General features: G+C 34.3%; 3 protein-coding genes across 7 annotated transcripts; all 3 read right to left on the bottom strand.

Moving 5' to 3' along the window:
• Window positions 1-1,108: 1,108 nt before the first annotated feature.
• LOC107432442 (uncharacterized) lies at window positions 1,109-4,054 on the bottom strand. The gene is made up of 5 exons (XM_016043588.4): window positions 3,487-4,054; window positions 3,121-3,240; window positions 2,399-2,449; window positions 1,772-1,823; window positions 1,109-1,624 (listed from the first exon to the last, which is right to left on the bottom strand). The coding sequence occupies exons 2-5, from the start codon at window positions 3,235-3,237 to the stop codon at window positions 1,434-1,436; spliced, it is 411 nt and encodes a 136-aa protein (XP_015899074.1). The 5' UTR covers window positions 3,238-3,240; window positions 3,487-4,054; the 3' UTR covers window positions 1,109-1,433.
• A 266-nt stretch (window positions 4,055-4,320) lies between these two features.
• On the bottom strand, window positions 4,321-9,410 carry LOC107432455 (protein ENDOPLASMIC RETICULUM-ARRESTED PEN3). 2 transcript variants are annotated; one of them, XM_025066554.3, is made up of 4 exons: window positions 7,690-9,410; window positions 7,004-7,253; window positions 5,948-6,053; window positions 4,321-5,194 (listed from the first exon to the last, which is right to left on the bottom strand). In XM_025066554.3, the coding sequence occupies exons 1-2, from the start codon at window positions 9,076-9,078 to the stop codon at window positions 7,242-7,244; spliced, it is 1,401 nt and encodes a 466-aa protein (XP_024922322.3). In that variant the 5' UTR covers window positions 9,079-9,410; the 3' UTR covers window positions 4,321-5,194; window positions 5,948-6,053; window positions 7,004-7,241. The 2 variants fall into 2 exon arrangements, with proteins under 2 accessions (XP_024922322.3, XP_015899089.3); XM_016043603.4 differs by having other exon boundaries at window positions 7,631-9,408.
• A 631-nt stretch (window positions 9,411-10,041) lies between these two features.
• LOC107432440 (plant intracellular Ras-group-related LRR protein 6) lies at window positions 10,042-18,470 on the bottom strand. 4 transcript variants are annotated; one of them, XM_048466117.2, is made up of 21 exons: window positions 18,207-18,469; window positions 17,767-17,830; window positions 17,484-17,620; window positions 17,288-17,374; window positions 16,691-16,766; window positions 16,032-16,106; window positions 15,844-15,913; window positions 15,686-15,763; window positions 15,514-15,574; window positions 15,325-15,403; window positions 15,005-15,095; window positions 14,691-14,751; window positions 14,541-14,608; window positions 14,298-14,368; window positions 13,865-14,017; window positions 13,280-13,384; window positions 12,331-12,455; window positions 12,162-12,258; window positions 11,606-11,680; window positions 10,891-10,966; window positions 10,042-10,467 (listed from the first exon to the last, which is right to left on the bottom strand). In XM_048466117.2, the coding sequence occupies exons 1-20, from the start codon at window positions 18,269-18,271 to the stop codon at window positions 10,916-10,918; spliced, it is 1,689 nt and encodes a 562-aa protein (XP_048322074.2). In that variant the 5' UTR covers window positions 18,272-18,469; the 3' UTR covers window positions 10,042-10,467; window positions 10,891-10,915. The 4 variants fall into 4 exon arrangements, 3 of the variants coding, with proteins under 3 accessions (XP_048322074.2, XP_048322072.2, XP_048322073.2); XM_048466115.2 differs by having other exon boundaries at window positions 10,891-10,946; window positions 18,207-18,468; XM_048466116.2 differs by having other exon boundaries at window positions 10,891-10,946; window positions 13,865-14,002; window positions 18,207-18,467.
• Between the last annotated feature and the right edge of the window lie 464 nt (window positions 18,471-18,934).

Genomic DNA, 18,934 nt, shown 5'->3' with positions numbered 1-18,934 from the left:
GGCAAGAGAATCAATCTAAAACACAAAAAAATAGTATAATATAAATATAACTATATTTTTAAAGTCAACTATGTTCATTAATTCAAAATCAATTAAAATGATAAAAAAGAGCACAAAAATATTATACTATACTTTTGTCCATACCCCACAAAGTTAAAATAAATATTGAGCAGCAGCCAACAATATCAATAATTTGTTTATAAATTCAAGATCAAGAAAAAGCAACTATAAGTTTCGTATCTACCACCTTCTTTGATAGTTGTAGTATTGACATCCTTATGTCTTACGCTCTTCAATATTCTTTAAAGAAACATTATTTACCCAAACACAACAATAAAATAAAAAGAGAAAACGTAAAATTAGATTTTTACCATCAAGGGGAAACAGTTTCAAATTTTCTATAATTAATGTCCATAATCAATCTTAATCGTTAACAACTAAGCCATTTACTTTAAGTTACATGACGTCCCAAATCCAACTCTAAACACATTCGTTGGAAAGATTTCGAAAACAACTTCTTCCTGTCACTTCAATTTATTTATATTTTTCCTTTTGTAACTTTTTAACTGTCATTTGGAAGTAGCACGTAGATAAATATATGATTCTCTATTCTACAGCACCATCTTGTATATTTCATATAATACCTATATGTTTTGAGTTTATTAAACAAATTTCCATAACCAAGAGAGTCATTTATTTTTAATTTTTTTTAATTTCTTTTTGAGCCAAAATTAAGTAATAGGAACTCGATGATCTAATTATAAACCTTTGTAAAAGAAAGCGCGCGCGTGCTGCGCTTGTGAACAGTTCACGCTCGAGCCTGCAGGTGCCAGCAAAGCAATGCACCAGGCAAGAAGGTTTTTCCGATCAAGGAACAACAAAAAACTGGTAATTCAAGTGCTTGCCTGGTCAAAGCCTTAATGGCGAAGCACTTCATTCATATAACTTGTACACTTGCTCTCATGCTACTAAATGAATCATAGGCTCACAGCTCTAACTGTACATAACTTTTTGACTAAACATCCAAGAAAGTTGTATTCAAGGGTACCTATCATTGGTCCCCCACCAGAGTATAAATTGTATATATGAAGTATATTATATGCATAAATACACAGAAACACATAAAGATTTAAACTGCAATGTTGGTTAGTGTAAAAACATGCGTATGAGTATGTATGTATTTATATACAGACTGACACTTCATTATTGGTAATTTTGAATGTTGGGATCTCAATCTATACATTGGTATTGTTATGTAGGACAAAATCAAATCAAACATTTGTAATGTTGAGTGGACCACAAAATTGAACTTTGTGCATTGAACTTTTTTCATAACCAGGTAGAAGAAAAGCAATTTATATTACAACAGCAGCTATATTTATATGTCTCACCATTTTGACCAGCGAAATGCTGCCGCAAGCTCAAACTCTTACTCAGGAAGTTTGGTCGCTTGTTGCATCTTGAGTGTCAGCATCAGGAGCCAATTTAAATCTCAGAATCTTATTCAGGCGGGTGACTGGTTTTACTTGCTTTTTTGGAGCTTGGTTTGGATCTATTATGCATTTGCCTGAGAAAAGGTTAGCCTCTGATGGTCCTGTTTCTTCATGAACCACAGGTCCAGTATCTGAAAACAGAAATAAGGCTTGCGCTGAGAAAATATACATCTAACATTTGAATGACAGCTTTTAAAGTTCATAAAACAATAAAAAGTAATTCTGTTGCATAGTTTCTTTCTATGCAAGTATTCCAAGTAGGATAAAAATAAGCTGACCTTCTTCTGTGAAGACAAGGCATGTGCCAATTGTTTCTTCATAATTTCCTATCTGTGAAAACGAGTATCAAAGAAGGTTGGAATCATATGTCAAATCTCACAACTAAACCAATCTACTGAAGCCAATTTTTCATTCATTCATTGACTAATAGGTCTTTATTACAAGTAGAGTAATACTAATTGGCAAACTAACAATGAAACAAAAATGGAGAGATGTAAAACATGAGGCAGAAGTAATTTCTAACATGCAAGAATATGCCTGACCAAGAATAGTATAAATTCTTGATCATGTACAAAAAAAGAATATTAAAAAACAGTACTTGTTAGTGTCAAATGCTGTCAGAGAATCAAACCCTCAGCAGGAACAGTTGTACAAGGATGGAGTCTTGGAATGCATACATTGATAAGCAAAAGAAATGTACTCATTCAAAAGGCACAATCTCATCTAGTAAATGCTAAACATTCAAACACAGCCTGACCAAACTAAGCTGAACAAAATAATTGCAAGAAACTAACATATGGAAAATGCATAATTCAGTTACCAAAACCAGGTTCTTGACTTCTTTTCTATTTTTGGATACTCAAAAGTCCTCAAAGACTTTCAGAATTTTGCAAATGATTACTTACCAGCTTCAATTTGCCATCTATGATCAATATTGGATTCAATGTGTCCAAACCCTGCAATATGACACATATTGATGATATTAGAATGACATAAAAAAGGTCGGCTAAACAGGAGTAACAAACTGAAGTTGACCGTAGCAAATTTTAAAATCTCAGACGAGGTCATAGAAATCATCATCATCCAGTTCATTTGAAACTGATGTAATTACAATGAGAAGTATGGGGTACCAATACTGTCATAAGGGACTGTGCACATCAAACCTAATAAAAGGGAGTTCTTAGACTATAGATTTTTGAAATTGGATAACTAGTCAGACAACTAAAAAAGTTACCCGAGTCAAATTACAAAATGCAGTTAAGAAGATTATTCATATCCCACTTCTTTTCCAGCACAATAACTTCGTAACCCAAAACCCATTTGATAAACTCTTTAAATGGATTATATTGCCACCAAAATTACTTCAAATACGAGTGAATTCATGTATGCATAAACTCATAATTTGAATTCTTCAGTGTACGCTAGCAGTCCATATCAAATTATTACCAAATCCAACTAAGAGGGTCAGCATTACAAACTAAGTTATAGTGCAAAAGACAATTTCAACAATGAAAAAAGAATACAGTGTTTAGAATTTTCAACACTATAGAGGATTTTACAGAACAATTTAGTTAAGAAAGATATAATAATAATAATAAATCCAGGCACGCAGATTTTAAAGACGTACAGTTAGAACATATGGTGCATTTGGTGGGATGTCGAGTTGCCCAGAAACACCATCAAGATCAAGTAATACATATTCTTCATCATCTTCGTGGTTATTTTGCACTGTGTTTGCCTCCATAGCCTATTCACACAATCAAAAACATAATAATTTTCGAAACAAGCAACATAAACATTGGCATAAAGATAATTACTTGTACCCGCAGTGACTAAAAATATTCTACCGAAAATGTAAACAAATATATATATATATATATATATATTTCATATACTATCGTGATTTCAGCTTAGTGACAATAATTCCAGAACCCCTTTTTTTAATAGATAAAATACAAACAGACCGAAAAGTTGAAGCGTATGGCGGGCTTACCTTCAGAAATACAAGCAAAGTGTGTGCCGGCAGTGCTTTGGCGGCTGAGTCAAGGCCGACAGAGACTCGGACAGAAACTGAGCGATGGAATTTGTACCGAGAAGTAAGGATTCGATTTTAGGGTTGATTTTGGGAAATTTCGCAATATGAAAAATGGTGGGAAATTTGGCGTATAATAATAAAAATACAATTTACAACTGAAATACTAAAAAAGAATTCTAAATTAAATATTTATTTTCGAAAAACAGAATACAATAAAATGTATTATGAAAAAAAAAAAAAAAAGTTTTTCCACCAAAAAGAAAAAGAAGGAATTTCGATCAAACATAAGACATAAAGAACAGGTTTTACAGAATGCTTTTGTTAAAAAATAAATTTCTCAACCGCTAACATCATTATGCTCCCCCTCCAACAATTTTAACAGTAATTTTTAATGTAGAAGTATATTTGAACGCTACAAATATTGTAATTTTTCATCTGCTTTATAAAATATTGCACTCTTGCATTCCTATTATATACTTTTTTGATAGCATTTCTTAGCTTTTATATATAAAATAATTCATTATGCACTTCCCTTTGTAGAGAAACATGGTTATAGATATCAAAGTGTTTGTCATGTGACTTGTCATCAAGGTATTAGGTGATATATTGATATAACCTAAATAGAAATTTGAAAAAAAAAAAAAACCAATTAAATATTATTATTAGATCACTTCAGTATAGTTGATGAAAAACAAGATTAAAAACAAATAATCTTCTTCTCTTTTTTGTTTGGTAAAGAAACAAATAATCTACTTTTAATATATAATTACCCAAAAAAAAAAAAAGAAAACCTACTTTTAATATATATATATATATATATTGATAAGTTGAGGAAGATTTTACCATGTTTTGAACTCTATACCTGAAATTTTCAGCGGTGGGTCATTCCATCTATACTGTCCCAAAGAGACTCACAGTCTCCCCTACTAGTTTCAAAACAAAACGAGACAAAATATTTAAGTAAACAAATAAATAAATTTAAAAGCCTAATTTTTTCTTTATAGGCCAAGCCCAAAGCCACAAATAAAATTTGGCCAGCCCTGCATACGACGTAGCTCCTTCCAGAAGTTGCAGCACAGACATCAGACTACTTCAAGCTTGCGGGCTACTTCCGGGTAGACAGGGATAACTTTGGTCCCAAACTTTAACAAGGTCTCCCTCCTTTTTGAGTGTGCAACTGCTGCAAAACTGACATATAATCCCCTGTTAAGTGCTCCATCAAAGAAAATCCGCCAAAATCCCAAGCAGGAAAGGTTATGATCAGGATGATTCTCCTCTGTAGGAATCCTTTTTCCATAGATTCTTCAACTCCTTGAAACTGGAACATAAAGCTCTGGTTTCGGAGAAAAGGCTTGGGATGTGTAAATATTCTAACCTTATGCCCCCAGTTTATACCCCGCTTTAAGTTAAGGTTTGAAACCGTCATTGCCAAGGGATCCACATCCACAGCTCCTCGTATAAACTCTCTCCGTCCAAATCTCTACCCTTAAATTTTCTCCACAGCTTCGTTCCAATAGTACTTCAAAGCACCGTTAAAACAGCACACTTCCGTAAGATTACCCTTTACCTCCCTTTGCAAAACCCCAAAAAGCTGATGCTGCATACCACCAGGAGCATGTTGACACAGAAGAAGTTGAGTGGTACAACCATCACAATGTCTAATGATCTGAAAGAAAGAAAAAGAGTATGAATTAAAGGATTACAATACATCAGCATTTATGTGCAAGCAATTCATGCAGGGTCAAAAACATAAAAAGTGGATCTTACAGCCTTCTATGTGCATCACTTATCATCCATAATTGCATTCATTCAGAAATAGAGAACACAAGGGCAACACACGAAAATAATTGCATTTTGTCCATATTGCTAATGTTGAATTGAAGAACTTCTACATTGCAGTGATCATTAGAACATTAGAATTATAATATATTAACGATCATGAATACCCAAAACACGAAACCCTGAAGGAATCAAAAATATTTGAAAGAATATGGAGCATGGACAGATGCTGAAAAACACCAAGCCTCAATTAACTTCCTGACAAAATTATTGCAGTAATTCTATCTCATGCATAATTAATAATTCAAATCATAGCTCTCCTTTGTTCTCCTGAAGCATTATGAAATTAAACCACAAATCCTGTCCCGGAAGGTGTTATCATAACCAAAAAGGTAAATGATACCAGCACCATTAATTCAGAATGATTCAGTAGTACCATCTTTTCAATTGATATTCATAAAAAATCACCCCTTCTAGGTTATATGGAATTTCAAAGGTGACTTCAACTAGTCAAGGAAAGGAAGAATCTAAAATAGTTATAATACAAGGAGGCTAGTAGTATTAAAGTTTTAGTTTTACAATTGTATGAAACAAAACGAACTTAAAAAAAAAAAAAAAAAGGAACATGAAATGTTCTTACCACTTCCAACTTTTTGAGAATTTGTCATATCCTCGGCACTTGAGATACACCTTAAATTGGAGCAATGCATTGCAAATCAATAACTATGATAAGAGGAAGACCATCCCTGCATATAATTTCAGCATTAGAGACTGATGGTCTGCCATAATTGGAGTTATACATGATCTAGTACAGAAGTAAAGCAATCAATCAGTAAATTAACAAGAAATAAATACACAAGGCAGATAAAATGGAATGAGAAATCATATTACATGTTAATGAAATCTAAATTTGCGTAATCTGAATCATTGAGGCTTCTTAGAAAACCAAACAGGGAATACAAAACATGAATTAAAGTATCTAGAACATGAATTAAAGTATCTAGAACCCCACACATAACTTAGCAGTCACAAACATATGGTAAAAGAAGACAGGTCAAGACCTTTTGTTTATTACCACCACAAGCAAAACTATTATAGTGTCAGGGCTTCATTCTTACATAAAACCGTAAGCATGAATCAACTATAAATTATCGAATACAGTGAAGAAGATAGCCAAAAAAGAAATTTGGAACCAACATATCAATAATAATGAGCTTGAAATGACTTCAAGCACATAGTACAAATCCCAAATTTTAGGAAGGCAGCTAGTAAGAGACAACTGATTGCAAATAATGAGGAAGCTGATAGTTCCAACAATAACTATCAGCATAAACCTATACTCAGTTTTCCAGAGCTTTCACTGGCCCATTGTGCATGAAAAGAAAAACACAAAGAATGGTCCATATCATGGTAAGGATGGATACATCTTTTTTTATATACGTTATTTGATTGTTTTATGGATGCATTTATCCATTAGCATCAGCAAACAAGCAATGAGAAGACAATGCAAAACTTATCCCAGTACATGATATCAAACCCCAGCTACCAAAGTTAGCAACAAAGATCTATAATGCAGCACACTTTACTCTTAGGATGCAGACAAATATTGGATGGTACGGATATAACTTTGAAATAACAATCTAGTTAGCCTATTACATAATGATAGAGATGACGAGCAAAAAAATAGCAAACCCACCCTTTCATTCCTAGTAGATATTCCCATGTTTTAACACCTGCTTCTTCCGTTGGTACTGACAGGTAAATTGCATGCTCACCCTTATAGTCACGAAAAATACATTCACAGTTGCAGCAGCTTGAAATATTATAGTCACCAAGACCCAAACCACATTGACAAGTGAATCAGCCTGTGTGAAACTAAAGCTTCCTTACATTGGTCATCAACATCCACATAACCGAGGCCGCAAGAACACCCTCTAATATGATAACTACAATTCAAGAGACAGCATTTTAACCACTAAAGATCTGACTAACGTATTTGTATAAAAGTAGTGAATTCAAGATTACAGAAAATCCTCAAAAAGATATCATTGCGATATATTCTACACTCAACTTCCCCAGGAATAAGATCGATTGAATACGAGAAGGAACAAAAAACAGAAAACAAAGGAGAGACAAATCAGCAAGAGTCTAACGGAGAAGATTGGTGCTCGTTTACCACACGAGTTGCATATCATTAAGGTGACTTTGATGAACATATATATATATATATATATATGCACTGAAAATGGGCTTAACATCATCGACCCTGATAATATCAACAAATTTGGAGCACAAAGCCTCTTAAGAGACCCAAATATCATACCAAAAAACAAGGGGTCATAATACTGAAACAGGACCAGAAGAATTTGAGCTTTCCCAAACCTCAATGCCTTCAACGTTTTGTCTGCTAACAAAGAGCCTATCACCCCCACCTTCGATTTTCTCTATAACCCCTCTCTCAGAATCCTCCTCTTTATCTACAAAGTTTCTTCTATACAAATCCTCACATATCCCGTTGTTGTTGTTTTCTATTTCAGTACCCTTTTTTCCATTTGGCAATGTGGTCCAAACCTCCAAACCACCCTCTCTGCCTACGAACACTTGGTTCCTGTAGCAATGGATAACGCTATTGCCACCTCTGCTTTCGTTCCTCAAGCTTGGGTTTTTATCCTGCAAATAAACCCAAGGATCTTCACTTAGATTACGCAAATCCGCCATAGCCAAATCCCCAGACTTTGAGCAGACCTTGAACATGGTCAACTCGTCGGTGTCCACGTCCACGTCAGCGAACGAGTCCCCGAACCTACCACTCCGTCCCGACCCTGGCTCGTTCATATCCCAAACCACGTCTCCGGACCTCGGATCCCACAATCTAATATACCCCGAGTACCCAAACGCACCGCAGTTCACCGAGCTCCCTACGAGAACGCCGGTCTGCGGCAGCCACGTCAGCTTCCCGGCAACTAAGTTCTTTGCTGAACTGCCGCGTTGCCGGCCGAACTCCGACTGTATTTTGAGTGTTGTTTTGTCGATCGCCAGGATCGAGTTCTCATTGTGCGGGCAATCGAACGCAGCGAAAACCGTACTCGACGAGTCGGCGATCGCGGTCACTTGCGCTTTATAGATTCGAGGATCCGAAGCGTCGGTCCAGTGGATCGAAGCGATATTACGGCCGTTTGAGAAGTCGTAGAAGTGGAGTCCGGCAGCGGATTCGGATCCTACGGCTGCTATTTCCGAATACACCCTGCGGATCGAGGTTATATTCTCCAGGTGCGTTCGAATGCTTCCGGCATGAATCAGATTCCAATCGTAGCTGGAGATCTGACCTCCATGGGCGATCCAGATAGAACCATCATCTCCGGCAGTGAATGCCGAAGTGAATCCATCGGAAGCCGGTTGAATGACGTTGACAATGGAGGCATCAATCCCATTGAACGGAGGAGGAGACATCGCCGATTTGAGGTGGGACTCGATGCCGTAGTAAACCGCTTCATCGGCGAGTTCTTGCTTAGTGAATCGTGAAGCGGTAGAAGGAAGACGGTTCGACCGGAGTAGTGAGAGGAGGACAGAGAAGATCTCGGGGTCCCTATCTATGAAAACCGGCTCTTGATCGTAGGTGAGACGGTTTGAAAGCGCTCCGAGGAGGGAATCGGGACCGCCCGATCGGATCGTAGCCACGGTGGTTTCGAATAGTTTTCCGCCGACGTTGAGCCTGAGACGATCATTAGGCTGGTGATGGTTGGACTGAGGCTGGGAATACTCGTCGGCCATCAATACGGTGGATGGGGAAAAAACAATTTCCCGGAAAAAGAAAAAAGGTCTTTGGATAAGGAAAGACGAGAAAAACAATCGTCCTTTTATTTTTCAATTGACGGTAATGCCCTCTCCTCTTTTATGAAATCTCAGTTCAAAGGAAGGGCGGGAATGGGAGTCAATACTGTTTTTGGGTCATTTGGGAAAATGAACACCTTAATTGAGTGTTAAACGAATACTGTTTTTTCTTAATTTATTTTTTTCCTTTTTGGTTGGAGAAAAGAAAAAAAGAAAAAGACAAAAAGAGAAAAAGGAAAAGGAAAAAAGAACGATGTATGCATATTACAATTGTAATAGAAGAAGAAAAGCTGATGGTCTGGGTTATAGTCCAACAATCTCACAGCTGATGTGCTAAAGATAGGCTGTAAAAATAATGAAAATCAATTAAATACCCGTGAATGACATGGCAAAAGCTTTTCATAGCAAAAGCTTAACGATAGGGATTACTCTTCCGTTTATGATAAGCACCAGCAAATGTAATTACCAACTTTGGTGCTTATTAAAACTTTGGTGCTTATTCATAATCATGTATGTCAGTTTCGAGGGTTACAACTTATACGTCCAATTACCAAAAAATAAAAAAAATAAAAAATAAAAAACTTATACATACAGCATTGCATTATTTTTAAATATAATAACACCATATCATGGATAGAACCGATACCATATAAGTCTCTATGTTTGGAGTTCCTATAAAATATGAAAAAGTTACTGAAATATTTTTTGAAAAGATAGTGGAAAACGAAAAGTATAAGAATAAAGGATTCCGTATAATTGTTTGAAAGTTTTGTTGTAAAAATGCTATCCTTATAAACTTCTTATATATTTCTTCTCTAGTAAAATCCAAATTTCAAACATAAAATAATTGTATTGATCAAACATGTTAGAGCTGCTGCCAATATTTGTCATTCTATAATAATAAAGTAGAACCTAAAAGGCCAAGAGAATCTGCAACTAGAATAACGATAGTAAAATATATAACAGAGCACCGTAATCTTTTTGGCTCAAACCACATTGTCTGTCTTTCAAGAGAAAGGAGGGAAAGGGATAACCAGAAAAAGCATAGAAAAAACAGGGAGGCCGCGGGGGGGGGGGGGGGGGGGGGGGGGGGGGGGAGAATCCCTCGACAATATGAATAACTGAAACAAATCATACATTAGAATGTTACACACATAATACTTAAAGCCATATATTTTATGTGGTATTTAGATCAAGATCCCAGATATCCTAAAAAATGTCATTTTTGTTGTCCAATGAGATACCAAAACAATCTAGTGATCAGCAATTTTATCCTTCAAATATTGCAGAACAGCTTTGGTTCCTCTATCCAAGATTGTCCTCCGGATGCTGCAAAATGAAAGAGAAAATAAGAAATAAAAAAAAAAAAAAAGTAAATATACAAGGTGGTAAAGAAACATCTTCAAGAGTTGAGCAGTATCAGATTCGTCAAATTTCTATCTAAATCGTATTGCTAAGATGATTTCTTTCAGTTAACCCAATCTAAATGCTGAAAGCATATCAATAATTTTCATCCTAGTTTACTCTGCTTAATATTATTTTGCTTTCCTTTACTATTCCATCAGCCAATCGCTTAAGAAACAGAGAAAATTTCAAAACTGAGAATGGTCATTGAATTTATGGAAACCTTATTGTTCATGGTGAATATAAATCCATTTTCATTTGAGTCAATTCCCTCACGTAGGAGAAAAATACAGGAAGCACAAGAACCTTTTGAAAAGACAATTAGAAGGAAGATAAATGTAGTCATACCTTCTCAATGGATTTCCATGCAATCTTAAGGCCTGTAGGCTGGGTTCAAGCATACCCTGATGAATAACCATGGTAGCTTAGAACAACATACACAAACATAAGAAGTGAACCAGTAAACAACTCTCCGTAGCATAAAGTTAATATAATATGCGTAAAAATGTGATAAAATAGTTGGAGAATAATTCATTGGCAAACTGAAAATAAGAAACAGAAAAAAAAAAAAAAAAAAAAGGACAAGGCACAATTCTTAATCACAGAAGCAAGGATAAAACCTATTCTGAAAAGATAGTCTATTTTCACCATATTTTTTCTTTAGACATGAAAAGATAGTCCATTTTCATGATCATTTTCTTTAGACATGAAAAGATTTAGTTAAATGTGCCAAGAAGGAAACCATCACATGACCATTATGTTGGTTCGGATAGACTACGACAACCACCATAGTACCATTTTGGATGACACAAGCAGCATCCTGAATAGATGCCAGACAATGCTTACAGTACTAACAATTAATCCTCCTAATTCATTGCACAAGAATGGCAAAATAAATTCACAATCCCCATGATTAAGCAGATGATGTGATTTCTAATGATGCAGAGTTTTCATACATCCAATAATATATTAGCTCCAATTTCTCTAAAGTTAAAAAACCAGTATCATAATTGTTACAGTCATAACCTATCAACGCAATAGGGAAATGCTTTCTTAAACTCACCAACTCTGGGGGAAGTGTTGATATGTCATTGTCAGATAGATCAAGCTCAGTAAGAGAAGTAAGATTTCTGAACTCCTGCATCCAAAAATTTCAATGATAACCAAGAACTTGAATTTCCCTTGATGCACCAATTCAAAATAAATCAATTTGATTAATGGACAAGATTCATGACTAAGAATGTGTACTAAATTATAATATATCAAATATTATGGGGTTTTCTTCTCAGAAGAACACTGAAGCCAAGGCTGAATGGCTCTAATGGAACTTGTATCCACTTCTTAAGAAACTACCCTATAACTCATCAAAATAAAATGCATACTGCAGTTCTGAATAACATATTCAACAGAAACAAAATACACACAAAAATTTAAAAACAAATCTATTAGCCAGATTCCCTAATACCGCTGTTCATTGCTTTTCTTTTTTTTTCTGTCAGTTTTATGACCACTATTCTTTATCCTCAAACCTTCATAATTGTTTTATAACACAATTTGAACTCAATTCTACAAGAAAAGTCCACACCATATGCTTGCTTCTCAATGGAGAAATATGTTACCACTGAAATTGATTGAAGGGAGTTTTGGCTCAAATTGAGAATCTGCAACTGCTGTAAGCTTAATATCTCTGATGGGACTTCGTGTAGCTGCATTCGTCTGTCAAGCGAAAATAGTTTTTAGACAAACAGAATGAATATATTGAAAATGACCTAAGAATTGTTGACTGACCGCAGGTAAAGCTCTTGTAAATGCGGTAAGCTAGAAAATGCTGGATTATCTGGTAATGAACGCGCATTACCGCTAAGGTCTAGAATCTGAAGCATAGGGACTACTTGAAATCCATCTGATGGAAGCTACATGATAAGTAAATAAGAGTTTATTCAGATCATACAGCCAATAAAAAACAAAATAACACAATGCAACACAGTACATGTCCAAGGATTAGTATCTTAACAGATTTAGGTTTTAAACTCTTTTTTACCTCCTGCTTAATTGAGATTTAACAAAAACATATCCAGAAGGAACTTTGTAATTTGGAACTGACAGAAAGTGGATCGGTGTTTTGTTATAATAAAAATAATCATATGATAAATAATAGTATTAATCAGTAGAGGTAGTTTTAGGTATTCATAATTAAGAGAAGTCTCACCTGCGTGTCAACGTAAAGTTCATAATTTTTTTTTGACATATAGAGAGATAGGCATCTCTTGTTTTCCGGTTATTTCTTTATTTCTTTATTTCTTGCAACTACTTTACATAAACACTTTTGAAAGATAATTAGCCCATACATTTCTTAGATATAATTTTTTTTTTTTCCCCATTATTACATAATATCCAGTTCCTTAATAAAAATTTATAGGTGCCATATGTAAGGTTATTATTCAAGGTATTTATGCATTTGAAATTTACTTTATTAAAAACAATCAAATGACATAACAAATTAGCTGAATCTTGAAAATAATGGGAAACCTCTCTCTTGTTACATGAATCAAAGTAGAAAGAGATCATGGAAATATTCAACTACAAAACTCATAACAAAGTTGATGGGTCAAAGTTAATTTATAACACAGAAGACAAGTATAAGAATCTATTTCAAACTGCCACCCTGCTTATTTCTTAATCTCTACTACATCAGTTAAGTGTAGGATAAAAACAAAACATAAAGTAATTGTTTTACCTGTCTTAGTGGATTATTGTCCAGCTTCAAGCACGTTAAATTAGGAAGTGACTTAACAATTGCACCTGGCCATTCTTGAATCTTGTTCCTGGATAAGATCAAAGTCTGCACATTTAAATAAATTCAGAAATGAATTAATTGACGGTTGCAAATTTCAAATAAACTAGCTTATCAGCATACAGTAGTAATAACAGTTCAACTTGGTCCCAAGCAAAAGTCAATCAGAAATTTGGTGATTACAATTGAATATTAAAAAGCACAATGACACCTGTAAAAAATCAATAAAAATTTTGAAATTTTTATATCAAAAGGAAACTAATATTTTAATCCCTCAAAAATAAGCATTAGAAAAACCCTCCTTCATTTAGTACTTAATTATCTTAAACAGCCAATTACTGTCATCAGGGTGCCATTAGCTGCACCAAAGCTTTGTGCTGAATAAATTTTAACCCAATGACGGAACTAAAAGATTTTTATCCAACCAGTCAGAAAAAAAGACAAAAACAAGTTTCTTTACATCTTTTACAATATTTGTCCTTAAAAGCTAAGCAGGAGACAGATAATAACTAGATCCAAGAAATTCACCTGGAGCGAGGTACAGGTCGAAAGTTCAACTGGAAGCTCTTGGATAGAATTCTTAGACAAATCAACTTTTATGACCTCACCAGATTCCCATACCTCTGATGGGACAGCACTCAAACCCAGCCCTTCTAGAGAAAGCTCCTGAAAATAAAACCATTAAAAGTCCAGTTCAAGTACAAAGATAGGTCTCTTTGAAAGATCGGGTCTATGCCCAGCCAGGATATTTTAAATTACAAAGTAGGATGCGGAGATAAATGAGCAACCCTATGCATGACTCACATGCAGGGAAAAGTATCAGATTGTATCAGCTAGTTGAATTGTAATTTTCACAGTAAAGCCCACCAAGCAATTCATAAAGACCTATACACAGATCACTCTCAACAAAAGCATATTCTCTTCAGAAAGATTAAGAATTTAAGACTACAATGAGCAATACCTTTGATGAGATAGACAATCGCGTTGCCATGGTAATTACATCCTCCTTTCTTGTGGTCATCACTTCATTATCTACATAACAATCTTGAACTTAATACTTCAAACAAAAATTGGTTCAAAATCATAATTCATGTTCTTGAAGTTCCTTGAGATACATAACTCTCAAGACTATCAGAAAACTACATAATAAGAATGCTAAAAAACTCTATTAAAAGCTCATGCAAGAGAAGCATGAACTATGTACCTTCACTTCCAGAAAGCCTACTTCGAAGATACTTCAACAATGCCGGTGTGGGTCCAGAAACCAATGAGCTGGGGAGAGAAATATTAGTTGAATAAATCCTTAATCAAAAGAAGCATTAAATAGAAAAATGAAGAGAAAAATGTTATGCACCTTCTAAGTGTCCGTAAAAGATTTCCAGGAAGCAGAAGTCTTCGAAGGGTAGTCATATTGCCTAGAAAAGGAATGGAAAGTACGATAAGTCCTGCTTTTCTTTGCTTTTTACTAAAATAGCTTGTCTCTGTCTAACATAGCTTCTCACTGTCTTACATGCCACAATTCACAAATTATCATAATATGTTGAGTTAATAAAAGACAATAACATGTAGTTCTAACAACTGACTGACAACATTATGATAATGCATCGAGATTTATTTGGCCATACAACCCAACCTTTAATTTACAAATTAAGAAATAGCTGACATTACCCAGTTCAGGGGGTAGCCCAGTCAATGAATTGTTTGAAAGATCGAGGACTGAGAGATGCAATTTGCATGCCTCCACTGGATACTCCTTCAACTGCATAGCATGAGGTAATGAGAAACGTAGAATAAAATTTCATTCAGTATGCCATATATCCAGCACCCTGAGTATTTGTTCCAAGAAAGAAACTGAAGAGAATCACGAGAAGACAAGCAGTATATTGAAACAAATTTAAAGGAAAAAGCACACAAGATAGATACTTATAAAAATAAATAAATCAAATCAAATATGTTCATTTGAGGGAGAGAAAGAGTAATGTAGGTACCTGGTTTGAATGAAGATCTAATGTCCCTAAATGCAAAAGGGCCCCTATCTCTGCTGGTAATGTAGATAGTGCATTATTCCTAAAATTTGATGTAGCAAATACCATATAATTTTTGAAGACATAAGTTTAAACAAAACAATATGTGCAATATCCTCTATAATGCCAAAAGGATCAAGTAACAGTGGATACCCCATATAGAACTCCGCTAGGGAACAGCAACCCACTATTGAAGATGGGATTGACGAAATTTCTGCACGACACATAAAGTAAAAAGGACAAGTTTAAAAAATGAGTTCAATTCCAATGATATGAAAATAATAAAAGATATTTGGGAAGATAGTCCAATTTCAAGTGAACTCACTGTTCTGATGGAGGTCAAGACGTATGAGACGTGAAAGGCTTCCAATGTTCTCTGGGATGCTACTCAGCAAATTTTTTGCTGCACAGATTACACTGTTTAAATTTATCTAAAATTTGCAAGAAGAAATTATTGCTCAACAGAAACTGTAGACAATTTACATGCATTGAGTTCTGTAAGCATGGCCCATGACGCAATCAAATTCTCGGAAAGCACTATTAGCTTGTTTCCCTGGCACAGGCAGATGACACAATACACATTCGAAGCCCAAACATCAATAGCTTGCTTTCCAGTATATAATCAAGTTAATCAACCATCTTTAGGTGCTAAAATCATGTATGTTGCTTACCTCCACATCTAATTTCATCAACTTTGAACAGTTTGCCATATCTTCTGGCAAGGTAGTGATAATATTGTTTGATGACTGCAAAAAAACTTTCATAAGCCACCTTTCATTATAGATCATAAATGACGACAAAACCAAGATAAAGTAATGAAGTAAAAACTGTGACAAGAAAATTTAGCTGATTGGAAAAGAGATTGCTGCATGTGGATATTAAGCTCCAAAATAATTGCAAAGGCTAATGAATGACTGATCATCAAAGATATTTATCTGTTAAAGCCGTTACTTTAATTTCTTCTTTCCTCTAAACTAAGAAATAAAAAAATAATTTATCCAGTATAAAATTCTTCTTCCGTAAAATTATAAAAGTAATTTCAAACTTATGAATTGAGATTAGCTTCAAAAGAAATTTTACTTTTCATCTTTACATTCTTTAATAAAAAGCAACATAAAATGTACTAAAAGTTAGTAATTGAAAGTTACTAATCAAGTGTATGCTGTGATCAGATGTATGTATCAGAACCAAAAGCTGTTTAATCAGGATTCGCAACACTCAAACCAACAATATTTGAAGCTCAAAATGATAAGAGTAGAATGCTAAAAGTGGGAACATAAACCACATGCTACGCCTACATTTCCATCAGTTCAACAAAGTAAAGCATTACCTTGAATTCTGATAAACCTATACACCTTCCAATTGAGCATGGGATTTCCTTAAGTCGATTGCTTGAACAATCAATTCTACAACCATCACACCAAATCCAGATTAAACAGCATTTTAAGATTTAATCCAATTTGAATTCATGTAAAGAAGCATGATACCATTAACTTCTTTTTAATGCAAATTATGTGATAAATGACTCTAAATTACAATTAGCATTGTTGGTGGTGTATCAATGAAACAAGCAACTGGATCACATAGATGATACCGTCTGAATTCCACTAAAATCTCATCTTAAAATCAATCAAGCTTTTGCCTGACTAGTTAAAGTAACTTACTGAAAACCTTTCAAGGATGCCTAACAATATAAGATCTGGGATTCAGTGCCATATTTCTAGTTTAGTACCAACTTAGTTTTTATTCAAGCATGCATGAACACTAAACTTCATTCACCTTAAAACTTGATTTTCATTTATTTTCTTAATTATAAACTAATGTAGTTTCCAATTCATTGATTTCCAGGAGGAAAAAAAAAAAAAAAAAAGGATCATTTTAAGTCAAAATAATTGAGTAATTCTTGCAGATAGATGTGGAAGCATACTTGACAAGAGAAGCTGCTGAACCAATATCCTCAGGTAATTGTTGTATTGAGTTGAAAGACACATCTAAGGACTTTAGCAAGGAAAGCCTGCCAAACAAGCAGACAAAAGCACGCAAACAAAATATATACATCAAGCTTACATGCACACATAAGTCAAAGATCGGTAAGAACAGAAACAGAGTTTCAAATTACTCACTCTCCTATTGCAGCTGGAAGCTCGGAAAGTTTGTTGTGGCTAACATTTAATACAGTTAGCTGAGATAAATTTCTCAGTTCTTGTTTTAAAGATTCAATATTATTATGAGCCAGGATGAGCTTTTGTAGCTCCACAGCCTGACAAAAAATAAAAATACACACATTTTACACCCATCAGTCTACTTATAAGTCTGTCATAGTTTCATGAATATATCCATATGGTGATTTATAACTTCGAAAAAACTATATTCAGAAAGAAGAGATAAAAGTGCTGAACAAATTACCTCCCACCAATTCTCTCCCTCCGCAACAGCATCCAAACTCCGGTAAACCTCATCAGGCACATCCCTAAAATTCAAAACAAAGCAATGTAAACAAAATCTACATATTAACAAGTAATACATTTTTCTCAACTCACAAACATAAAAAAAATAAAAAAAAAATAAAAAAAAATGAAAAAATGAAATGTAGACGGCTTTCTACAAATTCGCTATTGAACATTCCACCTCCAGACAAATTCTTAGAGAATAATTATGAGCATTCATTGCCATTGCAAAAGTACAATAACAAAACACGATCAAAATCTCTCAAACTGAAATTCGGCATTTGACCGATTTATCCAATTTACAGAGACCTAAAGACTTCAATGCGAAATTCAATTGAAGAAAATGAGTGCATAAAGAAGACAATTGCGGTTGAAAATGGATGATAATATGGGACTCGCCTGAGAGAGCGATTGGATAGGTTGAGAGAACCAGAGGCTCTGGCTGCTTTGAGAAGCCGATCCATGGCGTAAGCTTTTTTCTCTGTGTACGTGAGTTTCAGATCTGCGCTCGCAGCGATGATAAATAAAGTAGGGTTAAAAATGGAGGATCAGAGTGCTCAGGCTCGGTTGCTCTGTCTCTCTTGTGTTGTGTTTAACTGTAATCTGTCTTCGTCTCCCACCTTATTTCGGTTGAAAAATCGAACAAATCCAACTACTAGTTATATTTAAATTTTCCAGCTAAATTTATAATTGTTATGTAAAAAAATTAAAAAAAAAATGATAAATGCATAATTGTGGATTTATTTGAGGATAACATTTAATTAGATTTATTACAATAAGTTTTTATTATTAAAAAAAAAAGTTATAACTAACTTTTTATCCAAAAGGTGTACATTCATGATGAAGTGGGAAATTTTAGTATAGATAATTTGGTGCCTTTTTTTCTTAAAACTTGTTTCAAATGTAATGGAGATTTAGTTGTTGATTAATCTTTATATTCAACCAATTCAAATATGCATTTAATATTTGTAGATTAATATCAATAATATCTCCCCCCCACCCCACAACAAAAAAAAAAAAAAGACTAATATCAATAAAAATATGTTGACGAAAATTAAATTTTAAATTGACAGTAAGTAATGAATAGTAAAGTCAATAGTTATAAACTATGAAAATAACAAACTCAA

Source organism: Ziziphus jujuba, chromosome 11, assembly GCF_031755915.1.
Source record: "Ziziphus jujuba cultivar Dongzao chromosome 11, ASM3175591v1".
NCBI lineage: Eukaryota > Viridiplantae > Streptophyta > Magnoliopsida > Rosales > Rhamnaceae > Ziziphus > Ziziphus jujuba.
The sequence above is the reverse complement of the archived record's forward strand: the minus strand, read 5'-3'. Positions and strand labels throughout refer to the sequence as shown.

Bases quoted from the DNA above. Each gene is read 5' to 3' on its own strand.
- LOC107432442 (XM_016043588.4), bottom strand. From the start codon at position 3,237: ATGGAGGCAAACACAGTGCAAAATAACCACGAAGATGATGAAGAATAT. The intron at 1,824-2,398 runs GTAAGTAATCAT...TCGTTTTCACAG, and splicing joins TAGATGGCAAATTGAAGCTG to ATAGGAAATTATGAAGAAAC. The intron at 1,625-1,771 runs GTCAGCTTATTT...TTCTGTTTTCAG, and splicing joins CCTTGTCTTCACAGAAGAAG to ATACTGGACCTGTGGTTCAT.
- LOC107432455 (XM_016043603.4), bottom strand. From the start codon at position 9,078: ATGGCCGACGAGTATTCCCAGCCTCAGTCCAACCATCACCAGCCTAAT.
- LOC107432440 (XM_048466115.2), bottom strand. From the start codon at position 18,271: ATGGATCGGCTTCTCAAAGCAGCCAGAGCCTCTGGTTCTCTCAACCTA. The intron at 16,767-17,287 runs GTATGCTTCCAC...TGATGGTTGTAG, and splicing joins TCAGCAGCTTCTCTTGTCAA to AATTGATTGTTCAAGCAATC. The intron at 15,575-15,685 runs GTGAGTTCACTT...TGTGTCGTGCAG, and splicing joins TCTTGACCTCCATCAGAACA to AAATTTCGTCAATCCCATCT.